The following is a 20,954-nucleotide window of genomic DNA, read 5'->3' as shown; positions in this document are numbered from 1 at the left end:
GCAACTGCAGAGAAAAAAAAATTAAAGTTATGACTTAAGAAGAGATCCAGAAGCAATTTGTCCTCGTAAGACCTGCCAGGTCCCTAGTTTCTGCTTCTTTCATTGTCATGAATCCTGGAGTCTATGGATTCTCATCAGGATTCAGAGTCTTGTCCTGTCCATTTGGAAGCTGACCCAGTGGCAAGCCAGGAAATGTCAGGGTGGAGGACATCCCTGATGAGGTACTACTGAGCCTCACAGGCTTCCTCTGGGCACCTGACACTTCATCTCCTTTTCTCCCCCATGCTGACCTCTTACCTAGTGAAACTGTTTCACAGTGACCATGCTCTAAGCCCTGAAAGAAAATGCCTCTGAAAACTTGTCTAATTTCTAGACCCTGTTCTACCCATATCTTGGGTCTCTTTATGAAAATCACTAAAAGAGATGAGTGTCCCTTTTCCCCTTGCAAACACAGGACATAGGATCAGTATCACCTCAGTAATACTAACTTTTCTGGCTCTGTCGTGTGGACAAAGCTTTTTCTTTCCTAGAGGAGACAAGTTTCTACTAGGATCTTTTTACCAACTTGCTTAAGGGAAGTGAAATTAAGTTGGTACATGGTAAATGTGTCCTAATGACTCCAGCTTTTGGAGACCTGAAATCTGGACATTTTCTTCTCTTTTCTAGCATTCCAGTTAAAAGGATTATAGCTCCTAATTTTCTCTTTAAATAAACTGGGAGATAATGTGTATAATTTTCACATATCTAAAGCCATGCAAGTTCTTCCTTGCAAAGCATTGTAAGGAATGACTGTGGGGTTTTCATGGAAAGCAGAATAATCAAATAATCAAGTGGCCTTGTTATCCAATGTTATCCAGTGTTGATGGTCATTGTTTTGTGCTAGTTACAGTCAGGGTGCAGTGTTCCTCAGTACAGATAGGAGGCTAGTTCCAGGACCTATTGAATTCCTAAATCTCAGATGCTCAAGTACCTTAAATTCATCCCTCTGTATCTCCAGGGTCTGCTTCCATGAATATGAAAGAAATTCAGTCTACTGCTGCAAGATATAAAAGGCTGACTGTACTTTCCCATAGCAGGATTTGGACTGATGTGTGCTGTCTCGTATCTGTGAACATTAGCTGAAAGTGTTGTGCACAGAACTGTGTTGAGAACTGAACCAGCCAGTAAGACATGAAGGAGTCTCAGGATCAGCAGATGGCATAATGGTTACTTCGCTGGACTCCCATGTAGTAAACTGTGGTTCAAGTCTTGCACCCACTGGCTTAAAACTAATGTTAGGCACATGTGTGTGCACGCTCAAGATCCCTAGAGGAGAAAGTACCACAAAGAGTGATGTTCGTGCTGACATACAAGAGTGAGGAGGAGCTAATTTGGATATAAAAGGGCATGGAGAGAGCATGGGAGCAGAGGAGATCACACATATGCATTCTCTGTAGTAAGAGAGAATCATGGTTTATGTGAAAAACAGGAGGCTACTGAAGATTAAGGAGCTAAAGGAATGAGGTGTGTGGAGGACAGGCTTGTGAGGGCACCCCAGACATTTATTAAAACATTTCTTTGACCCTCTGCAGTAGCACATGCTGACTGACATGGTTAACTGATATGCTGATTGGCAGCTGAGGCCAGGTGGGAGGCCCAGGTTCTATTCCAGGCACACCCTAAAAAGCTGGGCATGGTGGCATGCACCTAGAGTCCTAGCCACTTCAGAAGGTGAGGCAGGAAGATCATCACCTCTAAAAATTCCACACTGTGTATCAAAGGGTAACCACAAAAGAAAATTCCTAATGGTCTCAATACAAATTAATGACAAATGGTTGGGATGATAGGTATACTGATTATCCAGATTTAATCACTACACATTATAGTCTTAGATGGGAAAACAACATTGTACTCACACAAATATGGACAATTACAATATTTCAATAAAAACATCAATAAAAACACCACACATACATTTTTTTTCAAATAATTATTTATTTAGTCATTAATTTATTTTAATTTGACCAGAGAGATACACAGAGAGAAAGAGAGGGAAGGTGAGAAAGCAAGCCACCAGGTTCGGTATTAAAACCGCAGTCAGCCATGTGGAAGTGTCCAGCACCCCAACCACCACGCCACCTGCTGGTCCCCAATTTTTTAAAATAATTATTTATTTAATTTTATTTATCATTATTTTTTTAACTGCTACAGAACACTTGTGCTCACCATAGAAAGAGAGAGAGAGAGAGAAAGTGAAGCAGCAAGGCACTAGGTCTGGGACTTGAACCACAGTTGGTCATGTGAGAATACAGTGGCTTAACCACCATGCCATCTGCTGGTCTGAACATCTTCAATTTTAAAGAAAAAATATTTTCTATAACATGAGCCCATTGAGAAGATACTGCATTTTAATCAAAAGAAAGACAATCTTGGCATTATATCAGGAAAAAAATCACTCCATCAGAAACAGAGAAGGTAAATGTTAGAGAGGCAACATTAAATAAAGGGAACACAGATAAGATACTAGTAAAACTCTAGGCTGCATGAAAAAAAATAGAACTTTTATTAGAAAATTAAAGAAGTGGAAAGAGGAGATGACTAGGAAGATCACCAGGACTTTGTAAAGGTTGGTTCTGGTACATGAGGAAGCAGCAAGTGCTGAGGAGGATGCTCAGGCATTGCTATTGTAAGAGGAAGCTGGGCAGCAACATCCCCAGGCTCATTGGTCAAAAAAGAAAATGAGTAGTGGGCTGGCCTAGAGACAATTTCATTCATCTTTCTGCTTGGTGAGTTCAAAGGCCATGAGTCATCAAGTAGTCACTGATACATATCTGGAGCTCCTCCATAGAGGGCTGCTGTGGAGACACTGATCTATGAGTTATCAGCTTGTTGGTAGTTATTGGTGAGGAGAGACTGCCTAGGATATAGTATATGGTGGGAAAACAGGGGCAAGAACTAGGCTTCCAAGTCCCAGCAGCCATTGCCATGGACAGGAGAATTTGCCTAAAATGAAACTAAAAGAAGGGAAAGAAAACAAGCAGTTTAGAACCATGAAATTGAAAGAATTGGAAACATTCCAACGGAGAGGTGAATAGATGTCAACTTTAAAGCATCCATTGAACTAAAGAGAACAGAGACGCCCAGTGATCCCAGCCACCGCTATACTGGTGACATGGAGCAGTGTGAAGAGATCGGGCAAAGGAGACAGAGGAGATAAACTCATGGCAGTGAGGCAGAAACAGCTTCTGTGACTCTGACTTGGAGAGCAACAGATGAGTGGAGGCTAGATGGGATTTATGAGTAGGTACTGATGTTTCATTGACAGAGGATTTGACAAAATGGGAGAAGCTACAGCAACTTAAATAGCTCTAGAAAGGGCTCAGCTCTAATAGATAAAGAATACATAAGAGAAAAAGAAATGGCCAATAGAGAAAAGTTCCTGAGAAAAGAATGTCATATTCAAATAGCATAATTCAGATTAAAAATTCATAAATATTATTAGATATATTTATCAGATTGTGGAAATGTATGTTTACTCCTAATTTTCTAATGTCATGTATTTATGAGATGTATGTCCTATACTTGAGAAAATTTATATTTTTACCTTTGAATACAATAGATTACATAAATAGTTTCTGAATGTGAACCACTGTTCTAATCCCTACATAAATCTAATTTGATTAGGAGACATATTATACACATTATAGGATTCCAGTGTTTTTTTTACCATGTTCATACACAAAGTTGTTGCGTAATTATCCTTTGTTCTATTCTTGGACAACCTTTGTGCCAAACTTATACCGTGTCATAAAATGAGATGGATAGAATATTTTATTTTATTAAATAATCCATATAATGTAGAGATTATCTCATTTAGTACAACTCATTTATAAAACCATTTAGGTCTGCTGTTTTGGAATCAGGAATTCTTAGGGGAAAGTGTTATAACATTTCACTGTTGAGTCATTTTTCTAGAGTGCTGTTGCTTTCTTGAGACAATTTTGACCGTTAACTTTTGTTGTTTTTCATAGAGAGACTTTTGCTATAGGACACATGCACTCTCAAGAGAGAAATACAGAAAGCGAGAAATTCACCCTCCAGAGGAGATGGCCATGCCACAATCCTTTCTCCTCCATTCTCCTCTCTCAGGATTTTGGGCATGCACCTATGTGTACCTGGCATGAGTTCTAAGTTGCCGGGTCCGGGACTCAAATTGCAGTTGACTATATGGGAGTCCAGTGTCATAACCATTATGCCATCTGCTGGTCCCAACCATTAATTGTTTACTAAAAATAGTATCCATTTCATGTTTTTTAAAATATCTTGCATACATTTTTTTTCTTATTATTCCTTTACAATGTTTTATTTCATTCTGTATATATGTTCTTATTTCTCTTCTAACAATGTATACTTTTTGGACATTTGCTGGTTTTGTTGGGCTTCTTAAACACTTTTTCATGATTATAAAAGTGAAGAAAATGGAAACTTAAGAAAGCAAAGTGGCTCAGAGAAGATGACACCTGCAATTGGTAGTAAACCCAAGTCTCCTGGTGCCTAGCCTAATGAGCTTCCTCTTAGACTTTCCACCTTGCCCTTGTTCATATTATAACCCAGTTCAAATTATGCTGAGGGGAATAAAGTTGTCACGTGATTTTATTTGGGCAGAACAGGCCTCAATATGACACTGGGGAGCAATCATAATATATAGGCGCCAACAACTAGTAAATCATCATGTCAACCCCAAAGGGTTTACCTGATGCCATGCTCAGAGTACGTTCTGAACAAAACCATGACCCAAACATACCACTACCATCTGACAACATGTGTAGTACAGCAATACGAAGCCATGCCCATGGGAAATCAATGCAACGGCAACTATGATATTGATTATGTTGACTTCTATATTTGCTCATGAAATTAGTATTAGTAGATGTGTATTTTAACCAGTAAATTTTCTGTTTCAGATGCACATTTAACTGAAGGGTTCCCATTTCTCCTTAAAACACTTTAATGTAAGAGAGAAAATGTGATGAATTCACTAATAAGCTAGTGAAATGTCTCTCTTGTGATGACAAGGAACAACAAATAATTAAGAAACATTCTGACTTTTTTTCAGAAATTTAAAGCCTTTAAGCAGGAGACATTTATCCATTAAAGCTCTCAATAGGAATACTCACTGTGAGAAAATGACAATGCTATTTTAGCCCAAATGGAAAATATTCATAAAATTCTTTCTTCTCTTTGTCTACTGAATTCAATTTGACAGTAATATTTAAAAATGTAAATAGCATCTGCCTCTTTTACATATCTGAATATACAACTTTAATCCTCAATTGCCCAACATCAATTACATAATTCGACCTTACATAGGTTATTCAACATGGACAAAATTGAATTTACTGTGTTTTCATGCAAAACGGCCACAAAACTCCTCTTTGTGCTTCTGTAGTCAAGATCAATAGCTGTCTATCCAGCATCTATTTGTGTCTTCTTTCAGAGAATCAGCACCCTCATTTCATTTTAAGACATTCAGAAGTCTTGTTAGACTGCACTGCCTAAACATTCTTGCAGTTCACTATGGAGATGTGAATATTTCTGATGTAGTTGCTTATACATCTCATCTTGTCATCTCCAGCTGCTTTGCTCTTCAAGGACAACCTGTGGCTTCTGCATCTGGTAGTCCAGCACCCTATGTTTACACACCCTCCATGTAGGTAGATGGATTCGATAAATATTCGTCGAAGAGGTGAACATGTGTGTTTGATTTTGTGCGTGTGTGCATGTATTATGTGATATGTGTGAGTGTGCGAATTTGTGTGTACACACGAAGGCTTTAAAATCAAGGGTGTAAAACTGCTGAGCTAAAATAATGCAACAGACTAAAGCAAAAGACAAAGGAGAAATATATCTATTTAAAATGTTTCTTTTTCCATATGGATGGAAAAATTTCTAATTAAGCTAGTAGGTCATTCTCATGAATGCTAATAGGGTGCATGTGGTGGTGTGGAGTGTGTGCTTATTTTATAAGATATTTTGGAGTGGTCATGTGAATCATTTTTCAATTCAGTACCCATTAAAGTAGGCAAACTATAACAGTAAGCCATCTAGTCTTTACTATCCTAAAAATATACTTCTTGTTTGCCTTTTACAATTCTTGATTCTGCATGACGGCTTTCCTACATCCTCTGTTTAAATATCTGGGTAAAGCTAAACTATATAATAAATGCTAGATTGCTGGAACTGTAATAATCGCCCTTATCTTTGCCTTATAAAGTACTCTACTCACAATGATTTCAAAAGAAGGTAGTTTGTTTAAAAGTCTCAGTTGTATGACCTTAAGCCCAAAGGTCTAAAGACAAATGTTTAACTCCAAAGGCATAAAATATCCGCATGACTTATAAATGCAATGACATTTTCAGCATTAACATAAGATTTGACCTTTTGTGGCCAGTCTTCTGGGATGAGGTGTTTTAGTGTGTTAGGTTTCTTTTCCTTCCTATTTATTGTTCAAAGGCTTATCTTGAAGGATAAACTTCAAGAATGCAGCAGTTCAAAGACCAGAAAAGAACCCCTAAGAGCAGAACATAGCAGAGTAAAACTCAATTAAATTTTAACCTTTCAAACTTTAAAAGATCTGGAGTGGTTTCATTTCCTTTTTACCTGAATTAAATTGCATCCCAAAAGACACCAATAAAGATGCAAGGAAACATACTGGCAAAAACAAAATTACATTCCAAAAAATTAGGTTAAATTAAAGCACATCTCATTTATTTACTGCAGTGTAAACATATTCATGTTTCACAAATTCGTATTTATTGATTATATAATAATAACAAAAATGACATCTTCCATTTTGACAATGAGACTTGGTTCGAATTTGACACACACACAAAAATAGAATCCTAAATTGTATCTTCTTTAAGAAAGTCTTTTTTATATGATACAGGAGAATCAAAGTTACCCATCAAAGCTATTCATGATCGACTTAAACTTTACCATTAAAAAAAACCCTCTGAATTAGAATATTCAAGAATGATACATTTAACAAAATCTTGCTTTAGTAAAGAAATTTGAAAAGGCTGTGTTTTCATTTAATAACTAGCAGTACTCAGTGCTAGTGATAGATAAGGCCAAATTTAAAAATGAAACTAATGTGGTCTTCCATTGAGATTTTAGAAAAAGTATTGTTAGAAGAATGTGGGAAATAAAATTAACTTGGAAATGTCTGAAAATTATTTTCAGTAGTAGGCACACTGATTTTATATATTTTTAAAACTATAAGATGCAAAAATAACAAGTTTCTATAGCCCTTAGAGTCATGTCTCAGCATTTCATATCTGAAAACATTTTGAGGACAATATCTTGAGAATTCAATACTTTTAAAACAAAATTTTAAATATATTTGAAAATTAATGTTTATGACATGCTACACTGATTTTGCTCATACGGCCAGAAGAAAACTAGGTATTTCCTCAGGTTATTGACTTTTAAACTGAAATATGCTTGTTTAAACTCAGACTGCTAAGTGTTCTAGCCCCAGAGACTGAGATTGACTAGGTCCGGGCAGAGCCTGAGAATCTGCATCTCCAACAAATTCTCAAGAGATGCCAATGAAGCAGACATGGAGACTACCCTCCTATAAAAACCACTGAATCAGAATAACAACAACAACAATAAAATAGCAATTATTACTCCAAATTAAGGAAAGAAAATACATCCACATTCTGTTTTTTTTTTGTATAGTCCCATAAAATTATAATCTAGGAGATTCTGGTAAAACTGTTACAAATTAGACAGAGTCATTAGTTCTATTTATTTAATTTTGCTAAAAGATTGACTAAAATAATTCTGTAATTCCTTTAAAAAATCTTTTGTATAAAAATAATTAGAAATTTTATTCATCTTGTACCATGTACTATCAGCCAGGGTTAGGAAAAGTCTTCATTTAAATTATTGAATTTGATTTTAAAATAATTAAGCATATCTAGTAAAAAGATGTCTCTCTATCTCTGCATCTCTATGGCAAGTGACACACCCTATAGCAAAAACCTCTCTCAAAAACAAAAAGCTGACACAAATCAAAAGAAAAAAATCTTAGGAAAATTTTTTTTAACCTTGGGAGCCTCAGTTTCCTTAAAAATACAATGAAATGGTTTGACTGGATGATCTGGGAGACCCGTAAGCTCCAGAGCATCTGTTTCATCTCTATCAAGTCATTCATTTGCACCTTGCACTAAGAAACTGGCACCCATCTGGTGTGGCAAAGTGTGTAAATGTGTTGGAGGAACTCCTTAAAAGTCTACAGAAAAGAATGACTTTTCAGTTCGGGGCTATTAATTATCAAAGAGTTTCAAAACAGAAAATGAAAGTGAAAATGTAATTTGATTGCCTGGAGCCTGTCTTCCAGCTCCTCAGCTGGACACGTGCTTGTCTGATCCTTGAGTATTAATTATAGGTTCCTTCCAAAAACTTCTTTAGTGTCTAGATAGGTAGGTGATGTGGGCGGTGGCAGCCAGTTGATGGATCAAGAGTAAACTCTGGAGTTTGCTGCTCTTGACTTTGCTGCCGTTCAGTAGCAAAGTTAATAAATACCTGAAAGAAATGATGAAAATCATTGTTAACTTACAGGAACATGCAAACTTTTGGTCTCAACTATTACAAGAAGGGACAATCTCTCATGACCCTGCCCAACTTTCCCTCATGTCCAACACGATGGTGAATAAAGTGAATCCCTATTGTACATGGACCTTGAATGGTCATGGAAGGTATATGACAAACAAACTGAAACCATCCACATTGGAATTTAGTAAATTTGAGTAACGTTAATGAAAATAAAGGATAAGCTTAAGAAATCATTCAACTAGGCATAATGGCTATGTCGCTGGGCTCCCCTGTATTCGACCGTGGTTCGAGACCTGGACCCAGTGGCTTACACTCACACTGGGGAATGCGCATGCATGCCCAAGATCCCAAGAGGAGAATAGAGGAGAAGGGATTGCAGCATGGCCATCCCCCCAGGAGGATGATTTCTTGCTTTCTGTCTCTCTGCCTCTCTCTGTCTTTCTGGCAAGTGCATGCACCCTATAGCAAAAAATGAAAAGAAAAGAAAAGAAATAATTTGACTAATTTAAAAATTAGCAGGATTAACTCTGATGAGCATACCACAATGCAAGTTGCTAAATTAGTTAAAGTACTCTTACTGGGGACCAGTAGATGGCATAATGATTATATCACCGGACTACTATGTATTCAACCATGGTTCGAATCCTTGTCCTAGCAGTTTAAAGCTCATGCCAGGCTCATGTGCATGTATGCCCAAGATCCCAAGAAGAGAATGAAGAAGGGATGTGGCTGTTGTCCGATGGGGGGGTAATTTTTCACTTTCTGTCCCTTCGGTTTTCTCTCTCTCTCTCCAGCAAGCATATGTGCCCTATAGCAAAAATATTTCTAAAATAAAAAAAAAGTACTCTACCTGTTCCAAAGTGGTCTGGTTAATGGAGTAATGTCTGATGTTCCAGAGAGTCTTATTGTTCTCTAGGACTTTGAACAAGTCAGCTAAACATCCCCATCTTTTGGGCACATGATATTCCAATAAATTAAGGCGCTGTCCCTACAAGTCAAAAACATAAAAAGTAACACATGATCAGTGACTATTAAAAAGATCACATTATATATTTACTTGACAAATACATTTAGTTGTTTTTTTTTTCAAACCACACACATAAATACCAATTAAGTACCTAGATTAATTTTCACATCTCCACTGAATGCTTATTAGTGGCAATTTACAATGAGGTGTGTTTGATAAATGACATTCACCTGGGTTAAATTGCTGTTCTGTCCTGATATACCCTATCTTGCCACAGGCAATAGGAAGACCTCTTTAAGGGATCAAAAGCTATCTGCAGATATTTGAGAAGTACAGAGTTAATGTGGCATAACAGAGATGGATGGAGATGCCCTGAACTTCACACTGGGACTTGGATTCAGGTCTCAAATGTTCATATCACAAGCCAGTAACTCTTGGTGATATATTAAACCCATGTGAGAAGATGCTATCTGTTTGTTACGGTCATTTTGAATGGTACTCAAGCATGAATGATAATGTCTTGCATAGCATACTTTTTCCATGGTAGGATTCACTAAGTGGTTGTTTTGAAATGAATAGGGAAAAGCTACTTTAAGGACTATAGCCGTTAGAAGGTATTGGTGAATAGCATCACACAGTTATCTGAAGAGAAAGTGTCATGTGCAGTGCTTCTCAGACTCTACTGTATGTAGGAACCAAGAGGCCACCTTGTTAGAATGCAGATTTAGTTTCAGTAGGTTGGGGTCTGAGATTCTCCATGTCCAAACAGGTCTCATGTGATAAAGATTCTACTAGCTCAGGGACTACATTTGATCATACCAAATTTGTAGCAAATTATGATCCCAAGTGTAGGGTTTTTATTATCAAATAATACTGAAACCATCAAACCTAAAAACCTTGCAGCAAATATAGGGAAGGAAATAGCATTTACGCTGTTCTAATCTGAACAAAATGACCTATGCAGTGTTTTGCCACAGAAGGGAGGGGTGACACATAATCACAGACTACTCTGGACAGTCTATCACATGGCCAAGCGGGCTTGTTATTTCAGAGAAGTTAAGCAACACCAGTTGCCCATATTAGCTTGAATAAAAAGACATGGTTTTTGGTTCGCAATGAAGCCAAAGCCGTAAACAACATCTTATGATAGCACAGAATTAAAACAGAAGAAAGTCTAGTACGTTTACAAGATTTTTCAGCCCAAACCAACAAAGTAATGGAGAATATCAGCATTACCTTAAACTGGGTTCCTGGAAAATAGAGTTTCAAACAGTCAGAGACAGTGCTATGTTGCTTTGTTTCCTTACAGAGCCAGAGTTTTACTGTATAACCATCACCAAACCTGAGAGTTAAATAAAATATAAAACATGGTTATTTATATATAGACCTAAGTTGAATTAATTTTAAGTCTTTCTTCTCAGGATGCATGAAATGGGAATAATTAGTCCAAACTGTTGGGAGATTTTGGATTTTCCAAAATAAGATAGGCAGAAATTAATTTTCAGTTGACAATGCAGTTTGTTGTCATTTCATTTACATTGGCACAGAAACTGATTTATCTTAAAAAAAAAAAAATCAGTGAGTCCTGGAATCTACACATAATCATCAGAAGAGGGAAGGTGAAAACTGTGAAACCCAAGTATTGAGTTAGAGAAAATCAGAAACGGGCTGGAAACCAGCCCTGAGCAGCCTTGAGGCTGGCCTCATTGCTTCAAGGCCTGTAATAATTAAAACAAGGCTGGGGAAAGATCAAAGGAAATGTAGGAGTAATGTAACAAGGCCCTTGTTTGTTTGTTTTATACAATAATTCTCCTATTGTATTTCAACTCAGCCGGGTGGATGTCCCTTGTGGAAGGAAGTAATTGGCCCAAGAGGCACTTTTCCTAATATGCCAGAGCTGGAGATGGTAGTTCCCACCATGCTCAAGCAATGACACATGAGGTTACAGCCATACCCTATAGGTTGAATGAATAAAAAAGGCATGCTCAAAGTCTTACCATCACACTTATAACCTGTTGTAGAAAAAAAAAAAGTGTTATGTTCAAGTAGATTTTTCCTAAGTGAGGTAGCCATCCTAATACATTATCAAATTATTTTTTCATCTGTCTGGTAAATATTCAGAGTCCAAACTCATGAGATTTTGTTTTAGTGATACCAATCACTCTGAAAGCAGCTGGGGTTCTGTTTTCCTGTCTTGACTTCAAGTTGTCGGATGCCATTTTCCACACTGTCTATGCATGGCCCTACCCTAAATGCCCCTATCATTTTGAGCTTATAGTTTCTTTCTTTCCTTTCTTTCTTCTTCCCTCTCTCCCTTCCTTCCTTTTTAGTGGTAGTGGTGGTATGTGTCTGGGAAATTTTTTTTTTCCTTTTTTTTTCTTTTTTTGTCAGATAGGGTATTGCGGCATAGTGATCCTGCTAACTCAGCCTCCATAGTAGCTAGGATCACAAATATGTACCAAAACACTCAGCTTTTTCAAATAATCTTGCTAAGTTGTCCACACTGGTTATGAATTCACAATCCTCCCGCCTCAGAGTTCCTAAAAACCCAGAACTATGGGCATGTACCACAATGCCTGGCTTTTAAGTTGGGTAATGGTCTCACATAGCTGAGAAATTGTTAAGAACAGTGACAAAATTGGGACCAGCAGATAGCATAATGGTTACGTAGCTGGATTCCCACGTAGTTGACTACAGTTCAAATCCCGGACCTCGTGACTTGAAACTCACGCCAGACGTGAGTGCATGCGTACCCAAAATCCCAAAAGGAGAATGGAAAAGTAAAGGACTGCAGCTTGGCCATCCACCCGAGGGGTGATTTCTCTTTTTTTGTCTCTCTGGTGAGTACATGCACCCTATAGCAAAACTCTCTAAAAAAAAAAAATTGATAAATTGATAAAGTATACATACATGCATACAGAGACATATCACCCTAACGCTTTTCTGTTAAGCTACTACTGAGAATTTCCTTTCTTTTCTTTTCTTTTCTTTTTTTTAAATTGTTTTTTTTTTGGGGGGGGGGTTCTGCTATAGGGTATGTGCATTTACTGGAGAGACAGAGAAACAGTAAGAGGGAAAGTGAGAAATCCCCCCTCCCCACCCAAAGGGGATAGCCATGCCACAATCTCTTCTCCTCCACTGTCCTCCTGGGATTTCTGTCAGGCACACACACATACCCAGCATGAGTTTCAAGCCACCAGGTCCAGGACTCAAACCATGGTCAGCCATGGGGGAGTCCAGCACCTTAACCAGCACACCACTTGCTGGTCCTACTTTTGAAGGCCAATAAATGGGTCAGTGCAGGAGGAGCATGTTTGGCAGCTGTTCCTCTGTTTCTCAGTAGTGTCAGAGAGGCTGTGCTGCTGATCACATGGCTCATCTCATTCTGTCTTCACTGAGTGCTCCAAAGTGAGTGTGTATTTCAGTGTTTTATGTAGGGAGAACATTGGGGTCCAGATAATAGAGGGGGCTTCTCAAGGCAAAATGTTGTTGGAGCTTTGTAAATAACTCCTTGGAAAGATTACAGCTATGTCTCTGTGTCTGAATGTCGTTTCCTAAGAGAAGAGAAGAGGGAGGTGTTAGTGTTTGGACAAGTGTTTCCAGCCTTGTGATTTTTTTTACTTTATTCATGATAGAACACATGCACATGCATGTAAGAGAAAGGATCACCACAGGGTCTGGTCACACCACAGTTTCCTTCCTCAAGTCCTTAAGCCCATCAGCTCCTAGGCACTAATAGTGTGCCCAGTGGGTTTTAGGGCTGATAGGACTAGGAATTCAAACCACAGTTGCCATGTGGGATCCAGCTTCTCATGAGCAGCACATCACTACTGCACCACAGAGCTGGCCTTCGTGATGTTAAGAATTCTAATGACCTGACATAAAGACATTATTATGCTACTGACCCTGGATCTGGAAGCTTGGGATTCAATTCAGCTCCTTCATTAATATGTAGGACAATGGGAAGTCAGTTAAATTTTCTCTCCTAGATTGCTTCATCTAGAAAATGAAGCTAATGCAAGAAGTCTTCAAAAAGCTCATGGAAAACACGCATTATTAAAACAAAAACTATACATAAATTTCAATTTTTTTGTACCAAAATAAATGTATACTTCAATTCCATTTTTAAACCAATTTTTAAAATTTACGTTCCATATTGTGCATCTCTATAGCTCACATTATAATTGTCAAAGATGCACATAATATGTAGCAATCAAATCAAGGCTATTATTATATATGTTATTTTCAACAGAGAGCTTTACATTTTATTGTCTGTTAAGTGTTTCTTCCCTTTGCCCCTTCCATCTGCCCTCTACCTCCCATTTCCCCTCCCTTACAGTCTCTGATATCTAAATTTATTCCCTCTACTATCATATTTATGGATTTTTCCATTTCTGTCACAGAGTTCAGACATTCAGTATATATACTGAGTGGGGATATATAGTGTGTGTCTTTCAAAGACTGTCTTCAGTTAGCATTATGTCTTCCATGAGCATGAGAAATAGAGAGGAAGATGAGCATCCTCCAAGAGTCTCACACTATAATCCTCCCCAAGCCTTCCCAGTCAGCCAGGATCATGGCTGTGTGCATCCAGCATGTACAGAGAGATTCAAAAAGTTTGTGAAGAAATAGAATTCAAATATGAGTTTATTTTGGTACAAATTAAAAACTGAAACCCATACTTAGGTTTTTTATAATATGCATTTTCCATGAATTTGTTGAAGATCCCTTCATTTAGGCTGATCAGAGACCTGATTTATATCTTCCATATAAATCCAATCTTGCTTGAGCAGTGTGCTACTGCTTTACCACCAAGCTGGCCCTCAAAGAACTTTTAGAAGCCCCCTTAAAATAACTACCTGATAAGATTGTTAGAGGTTTGAATAAAATGATCCTTGTAAATCACTTGGAACAATGTGTGTTTATGTAAATAAACAAACAAGTAAATAGAGGAATTCTGATTCTACTCAGAATATAAACCACAATAGGAGAATTCTCTATTTGGGGTAAAGATGCTCACGTTTTATCTGAGGACCTTAGATGAAAGCAGATCAAATAATCTGGACATGAAACTCAAGTACTACATAAAAATCCAATGGTGTAAGGGAACAGTGGGTGTAGAGATGTTTTTAGCTTTCATGTACAATAGAATCCACTTTCACTGTTATTAAGAGTCACAGCTCAACTGGTATATTTTGCTAATGTATTTTGAAAAATTCACGCTAAATTTCAGCAATTCTCTAATAAATCATCCAGAAGTATATATGCATATTCATATTTTAAATTATGTCAAAATTAAGCTTCATTTGAGGCAAAACACTTCCAGCTTTCCTATAGATAATCTGAATTCTATGGAAAGATGTATACGCTTAGCAAAGAAAGAAAGACAAGAAGAAGATGACTGAATAGAGACGCTCAGCATACCTCATCTCCACAAAGAAAGATCCGAACAACTGATAAATAGCACTTCAAAAAGAGGAGCGAGGGAACCAGCAATTAGCGTAATGGCTATGTCGCTGGACTCCCACGTAGTTGACCGCGGTTCACGTCCCGGACCCGGTGGCTTAAAACTCACGCCGGGCACGTGTGCGTGCGAGCCCAAGATCCCGAGAGGAGAATGGAGGAGAAGGGATTGCGGCGTGACCATCCCCTCTGGGGGGTGATTTCTTGCTTTCTGTCTCTCCGTCTCTCTCTGTCTGTCTGGCGAGCGCACGCGCCCTATAGCGAAAATCTCTCAAAAAAAAAAAAAAAAAAAAAAAAGAGGAGCGAGGAGGGAACACCCGAGCACGGTCAGGAAGTAAACATTACAGTCTCCATATATTTCCTTTGGCAGGAATACATATCAACGTCTGCCAGTGCCTTTGTGATCAGACAACAACTGTGGATGCAGTAGTGTGGCTTTGAAGGGCAGGCTACTATGAGTTGAGGCTGGGGTCCTCTGATCTGGATGGGGGTCTACAGTACATAGTGCTGGCATGAAACACCAACACAGAGACCAATAGAACAGAATAGAGAACCCATAACAAATCCATGTATGTACAGCCAACATGATTTTTGACAAAGGTCCCAAGAACATTCAGATGGAGAAATGACAGCCTCCTCAATAAATGGTGCTGGGAAGAGTGGATATCCATGTGCAGAATAAAGAACTTACACTCCTATATCACCATACACAAAAATTAACTCAAGATGCATTAAAGACTTAACACCCAAAACTATGAAATGACTAGATAAAAACATAGGGGAAACATTTCAGAGCACTGTTCTGAGCAAAGAATTTTTAAATAAGACCTCAAAAGCTGGGGCAATTAAAGCAAAAATATGCAAATGGGATAATATTACACTAAAAAGCTTCAAGGGCACAGTGTGAGAGAGAGAGAGAGAGAGCTGGTAGTGGAGGGAAGCACCATTGCAGAAATATCTGTGGTTGAAGCTTTATAATTCTTGGCTTCCTAGACAGTACATATATAATAATAATCCCCCCAAAAAAGTCAAAGTCAAAGACTTATATATATTCATTTCAACTTCTATCTTTAAAAATATCTCTATAGTGAATATTTAATGATGAGAAAAATGCCTATCATACAATATTAAGTAGAAAATGCAAAATAGAAAAATAAACTCAGTCTGATGTCACCTATGTAAATAGATGGATAAAAAAGTCAAACTCAAATGAAATTCTAACATGCTACCTGAAGAAGAGGAATAATAATTTGACTGTTGGATTTTTTTCTTTATGCTCTTCTGAAATTCTAAAAGAGTGAACACATACCACTTTTATAACAAAAGAGGAAATATCTACACAGTTTCTAAAAGAAAAGGAACACACTAACATCCTAAATTCAACAACTGTATCTCAGTTTCTGATTTTAAAATGATTTATTTAGGTTCCTTTCCTCACAATGCCTCTAAAATTTAATGCATGAAACTCTTCTTGATTGAGGTGCTAATCTTAGGTTTTGGAAAATAATAAAATTTGTGAGACAGGTAATAGTTTTATTAGGAGTCTATACATAAACCCACTTATTTCCATCATCTGCTCAATAGAAGAATCTATTCACACACACACACATACATACCCATACACATACTCTTCCTCACACATATCCACATAAGGAATATCTTTTAAAATGCCCTTTTATCCATATATCACAGGGTGAGAGCAAAGAATAGAGGGTACCAGGTGTTCTGTGGTCACCCACAAAGCTCTCATTCAGTGCATGAGTCTCAGCATCAACATAGAAGGTGGGACCCCCAAGCTTCAGATCATATCATTCTACAGCTCTCTGCCTCCTTGCCTCACCCTACCACACCCTCTCCTCATGAGTCAGCACCTCTGTAGTGTGCCAGATTTTAGTAATTCCTTATCAGTAACTGTGACCTCCCCATGTGGGTCACCCTTGCAGAATGTTGGTGTTTTACCACTGTGCCACCATCTAGCACCTCACAGAGGACGTTGATGTTGCTATTTCTGTCTTTATACAGAGGTGATATGGAATCTCATAGAGGCTGAACACTCGCACAGGTCACACAACCCAAAGGGAAGGGAGAGAGACCTAATTCCAACAATGGTCAATTGAGCTCTACATTCCAGTTTGCAGCAGGACGTAACATAATCATTAATGCTCATGCATTGTTTATCTTAACACATCATTTTACTCTTACAGCAACCTATGCACAGATCATAACATGGTGTTTCTTCTTTATAAAATAGAAAATGTTGTGTCCCAAGGAGGTCACAAAACCTTCCATATCGCTCAGCTTGTGACCTGGCAGAGTAGGTACCCAGTAGGAATTCCTCCACAACTACATCTCTCCATGGCAAGTGGCTTTATTAATCTAACTTCAGTTAAGTATGGTTTGGGAAATTTTCTGTTCATTGCATAAGCAAATCAGAATAGTTGTGAGGATTAAAGAGTCACAGTATCAACATAAACAGAGCCTCTGACAAACAGAAAATTAAACAAAAATGTTTGACAGGTAACACGCACATTCCTTGGAGAGTAATCTTCTTTGAGAAGAGACTCAGTTAGCCTTTATAAAGACAATACAGGAGAGATGACAGAACTTCCCAGTAGAAGGATGCTTGCCCCATGTCAACCCTCATGGAGATGTCTGAACCCAAAGATCTATGTCTGTGCCCGGGGGTGTCACCTTCTTGAGTGATTCTACCAACCAGACCCAGAATTAAGAGCATGGGTCTAAGTTGCTATCAGGAAAGGCCAACAGAACCAACTCAGAACTCAGAAGACTATGGCAGCTTGTAGATTGACTCAAAGTCAACCTCTACTCCTTCACAGGCTGCCTTGATGGGACCAAAGCCTTCCTCTTTGACTTCCCAAACAAAAGTAAGTATCCTTCATGCAACCTACACCAGATCTCCTTTCAGTATTTACTCAGTGCTTGCTTGGACAAAGCCCTATTCTGGGTGTGAGGACTTTTTCTAGGAAGCAGAGCACCTTTCCCTGTGCACTCAGGTGTGTGGTGCATCTTCTGTCAGCTGCTAGAGCAGGGCTGCCAGAGAACAAGGCCCGTATGAACATCCCTGCGGGTGCCCAGTTCACACCTTATGAATGCAACAAATTCCTTGTTAGAGTTTGGTGTGAGGGACAATATGTCTTTCTTAACTGAACATAAAAATGTTTTAATGTTTTTTGTTTTCTTTTGTGTTGTTTTGTTTTCAGAGTAATCAAAAGGAATCAGTCAGCAGGACTGAAAAACACGTGGCATCCTCTCCAGTTTTTTGTTTGTTTGTTTGTTTGTTTGTTTGTTTTTGCATCCTCTCCAGTTTTATACCGCTCTCACCCGCCGGACAAGTACATGAGACCACTCTGCTTTCAGGGAAGTGAGGCGACAGCTCTGAGACTCAATCCCTCATTTGGCCTCCTCCGTTTTTTGCCATCTCTCTAAACATTTTGCTTTATTTCTGAAATGCCTCTAATCTAGGTAGATAAAATATATCTTTCAAAGTGGACACTATTACAAGAGGGATTTTCTGGATTTCTCGATCTCAACTAATAGCTATTATATTCCTTTCCCCCACAACACCAGTTTTAAAGAGAAAGTGGGACTATAAATGTAATGATCACCCATGAAGTTGAAATACTGACTTTATGGCTTCCACTCTCTGTAACAGTAGGCAGCTTTGGCTTAGAGCTAGTAGGAACTCTGAAATGCCTTTATTGTTGAAATTAATTATGCATGTGCTTTTCTGATTAACAGAAGCATAGAAAAAAAAAGCTTAAAAATGTTTACTATTCCTCCTGCACAAAGTTAGGGTCAATAATAACTTCAAAATGATTTCAATGAGGAGGCTGGTTCAATTTAGTAAAAAGTCTCATAAGTAGATAAACAGAACAAACAAAAGGAACTCACATACTCTTCTCATTTTTGAGGAATCTATTCAGGGAGCCCATTGACCCTTGGGAAGAGATGCTGACCCTACCACGAAAACACTACAAAGTGTCATGTTTTCTTAAAGCAAATAAATCAGAAGCCTGGATATCTAGGATGAGCAGATGGCCTAACAGTTACACTACTGGACTTCTTCATGGCCAACCATGATTCAAGTCCTGGACCTGGTGGCTTGAAAACCATGTCAAGTTTTGTGCATCCATGCCCAGGATCTGAGGGGAAGGAGAAAGGATTGTGATGTGGCCATCTTCCTTGGGGAGTGATTTCTCACTTTCCCTCTTACTGTATCTATCTCTGTGTCTGCCTCTCTCTCCCCAGTGAGTGCATGCACTCTAAGGCAAAAACCTCTTTGAAAAGAAGAAAACCTGGTCATCAAAGATAACCACGTCTGTGGTTGGAGCATCCATCCATTCTGGATGATCTAAGTGCCAGAGGAAAAAATGTCTTTAGAAAATGAAAATGTTTCTGGCTAAATCAAGTCCTTTCGTATCAAACCCTTCATAAGTCACCATGCTGTTTTCAGCCCATTGACCTCGAGGGACCGCAAGACCTACAGTAGTCATTCTCTTTCTGATTTTTGTTCTCTGAGCCTAGGAACATAATTAAGTAAACACTCCATGGAAGAAGCCCTGGAAATCTGCTTTCCTGGCTTGATGAGTTCTGCCCAGAATCCTTACTGAATAAGCCCGGAGGAAGAAAACTCCATCATTAGAGAAGCACACCTTCAAAGCCAGCCCACCTGAAAAGCCACCATCTGTGAGATGCCCTTCTGTAAAGTGTTTCTATGGAGGAAGAGGTTTGGGCTACAAGCCCACAACAAATACACTGTATCTAGTTCACTGTTTTTTAAGCTTCTGAAAGGATATGGTCCCGTTGGCAGATCTGATCTCTTTTGAATTCAGTTTCAAAAGTTTCTCAGTTCATCTCTTCTGGCTCCACCCATGTAATACAGCCTTTCCAAAAAGAATGTAATAGAAAAATACATAATTGTCTTTGCAGAGAGGAACTGCTATAAGGAGCAACTTCCTTCTTATTGAGATAAGGTTTTGATGAGCTGGGAAGCCAGGCTGTGGGTAAGCTTTTGTGGGACCAAACATGCCTAGAAATTTCTGGCTGGATACCCAGGGGAAGGTGACATGTCAGCAGCTAAGAATGCTGGGTGGGGTTGAGAGGATAGGAAGCTCAGAGGTCTTGATTACTTCCTCCTCAGTCCCACACTGAAAAAAAAAATCAGAAAGTTACCAAATTCATGGATTATTTGAGACAGATGTGCTGGGGGAAGGGGTGGGAGAGGCCAACAGAGAAAGAGGATGCACTGCACCCCCCACCCTCACCCCTGCCTCCAGGAAGTATCTACTCAGTCAAGACCATCCAGGCTTAAACACAAGCAGAACAGACAGAGTTGTAACCCCTTAGGACCTCGCAAAACACTAGTTGCTAAACCCTCACTGATATGAAATCCTCAGGCATATTTTCTTCAAACTCCCTGGGGAACAAAAGGCCCTAATGAAGACTGAGTTATAAAAATGAATTATCAATGTGGTAAATCTTTCTAATATTACTCTGGGTCTCTCCAAGTACTAATTAAAAGCTAAATGAGCTATAACAAAGAAAATGATCATCGAGATCAGTGTTATGGTATGTGCATGTGTGTATTCCAGTATGACTCCTTGTTTTTTCTGTAAGCCTTGTGTCATAGTGATTCTCTAAACAGAAACCAAACAAACGGCTGCTCCTTGATCCAATGCAGTGTCATTTAATCATTCAAATATGCTTTTGTAAGCAATGAAATGAATATAAATGCTTACAATGAGAAAACAGAGGCCATAAGGAAACTTTATAATAAGAATGGCTTTAGAAACAATGAACCTTGTTTCCCCATCTTACGGGTATGGTCAGATGAGGTACAAATACAAAGCCAGAATTAAGTGGACCTACAGAGATGTTTTTAAAAGTGAATGGTCAGACTTCA

General features: G+C 38.5%; 1 protein-coding gene across 1 annotated transcript in view; it reads right to left on the bottom strand.

Annotated features, from left to right (window-relative positions):
• Positions 1-8,150: 8,150 nt before the first annotated feature.
• Positions 8,151-20,954, bottom strand: part of ABCA13 (ATP binding cassette subfamily A member 13) — a 500,786-nt gene continuing 487,982 nt past the window's right edge. The window contains 3 exon segments of the mRNA XM_014593022.1: positions 8,151-8,571; positions 9,452-9,589; positions 10,805-10,910. Of these exon segments, the coding sequence (XP_014448508.1) occupies positions 8,461-8,571; positions 9,452-9,589; positions 10,805-10,910 (355 nt within the window). The 3' untranslated portion in view covers positions 8,151-8,460.

The sequence above is a fragment of the Tupaia chinensis genome, unplaced genomic scaffold, assembly GCF_000334495.1.
Source record: "Tupaia chinensis unplaced genomic scaffold, TupChi_1.0 Scaffold139484_1, whole genome shotgun sequence".
In the NCBI taxonomy this organism is placed as follows: Eukaryota; Metazoa; Chordata; class Mammalia; order Scandentia; family Tupaiidae; genus Tupaia; species Tupaia belangeri.
The sequence above is the reverse complement of the archived record's forward strand: the minus strand, read 5'-3'. Positions and strand labels throughout refer to the sequence as shown.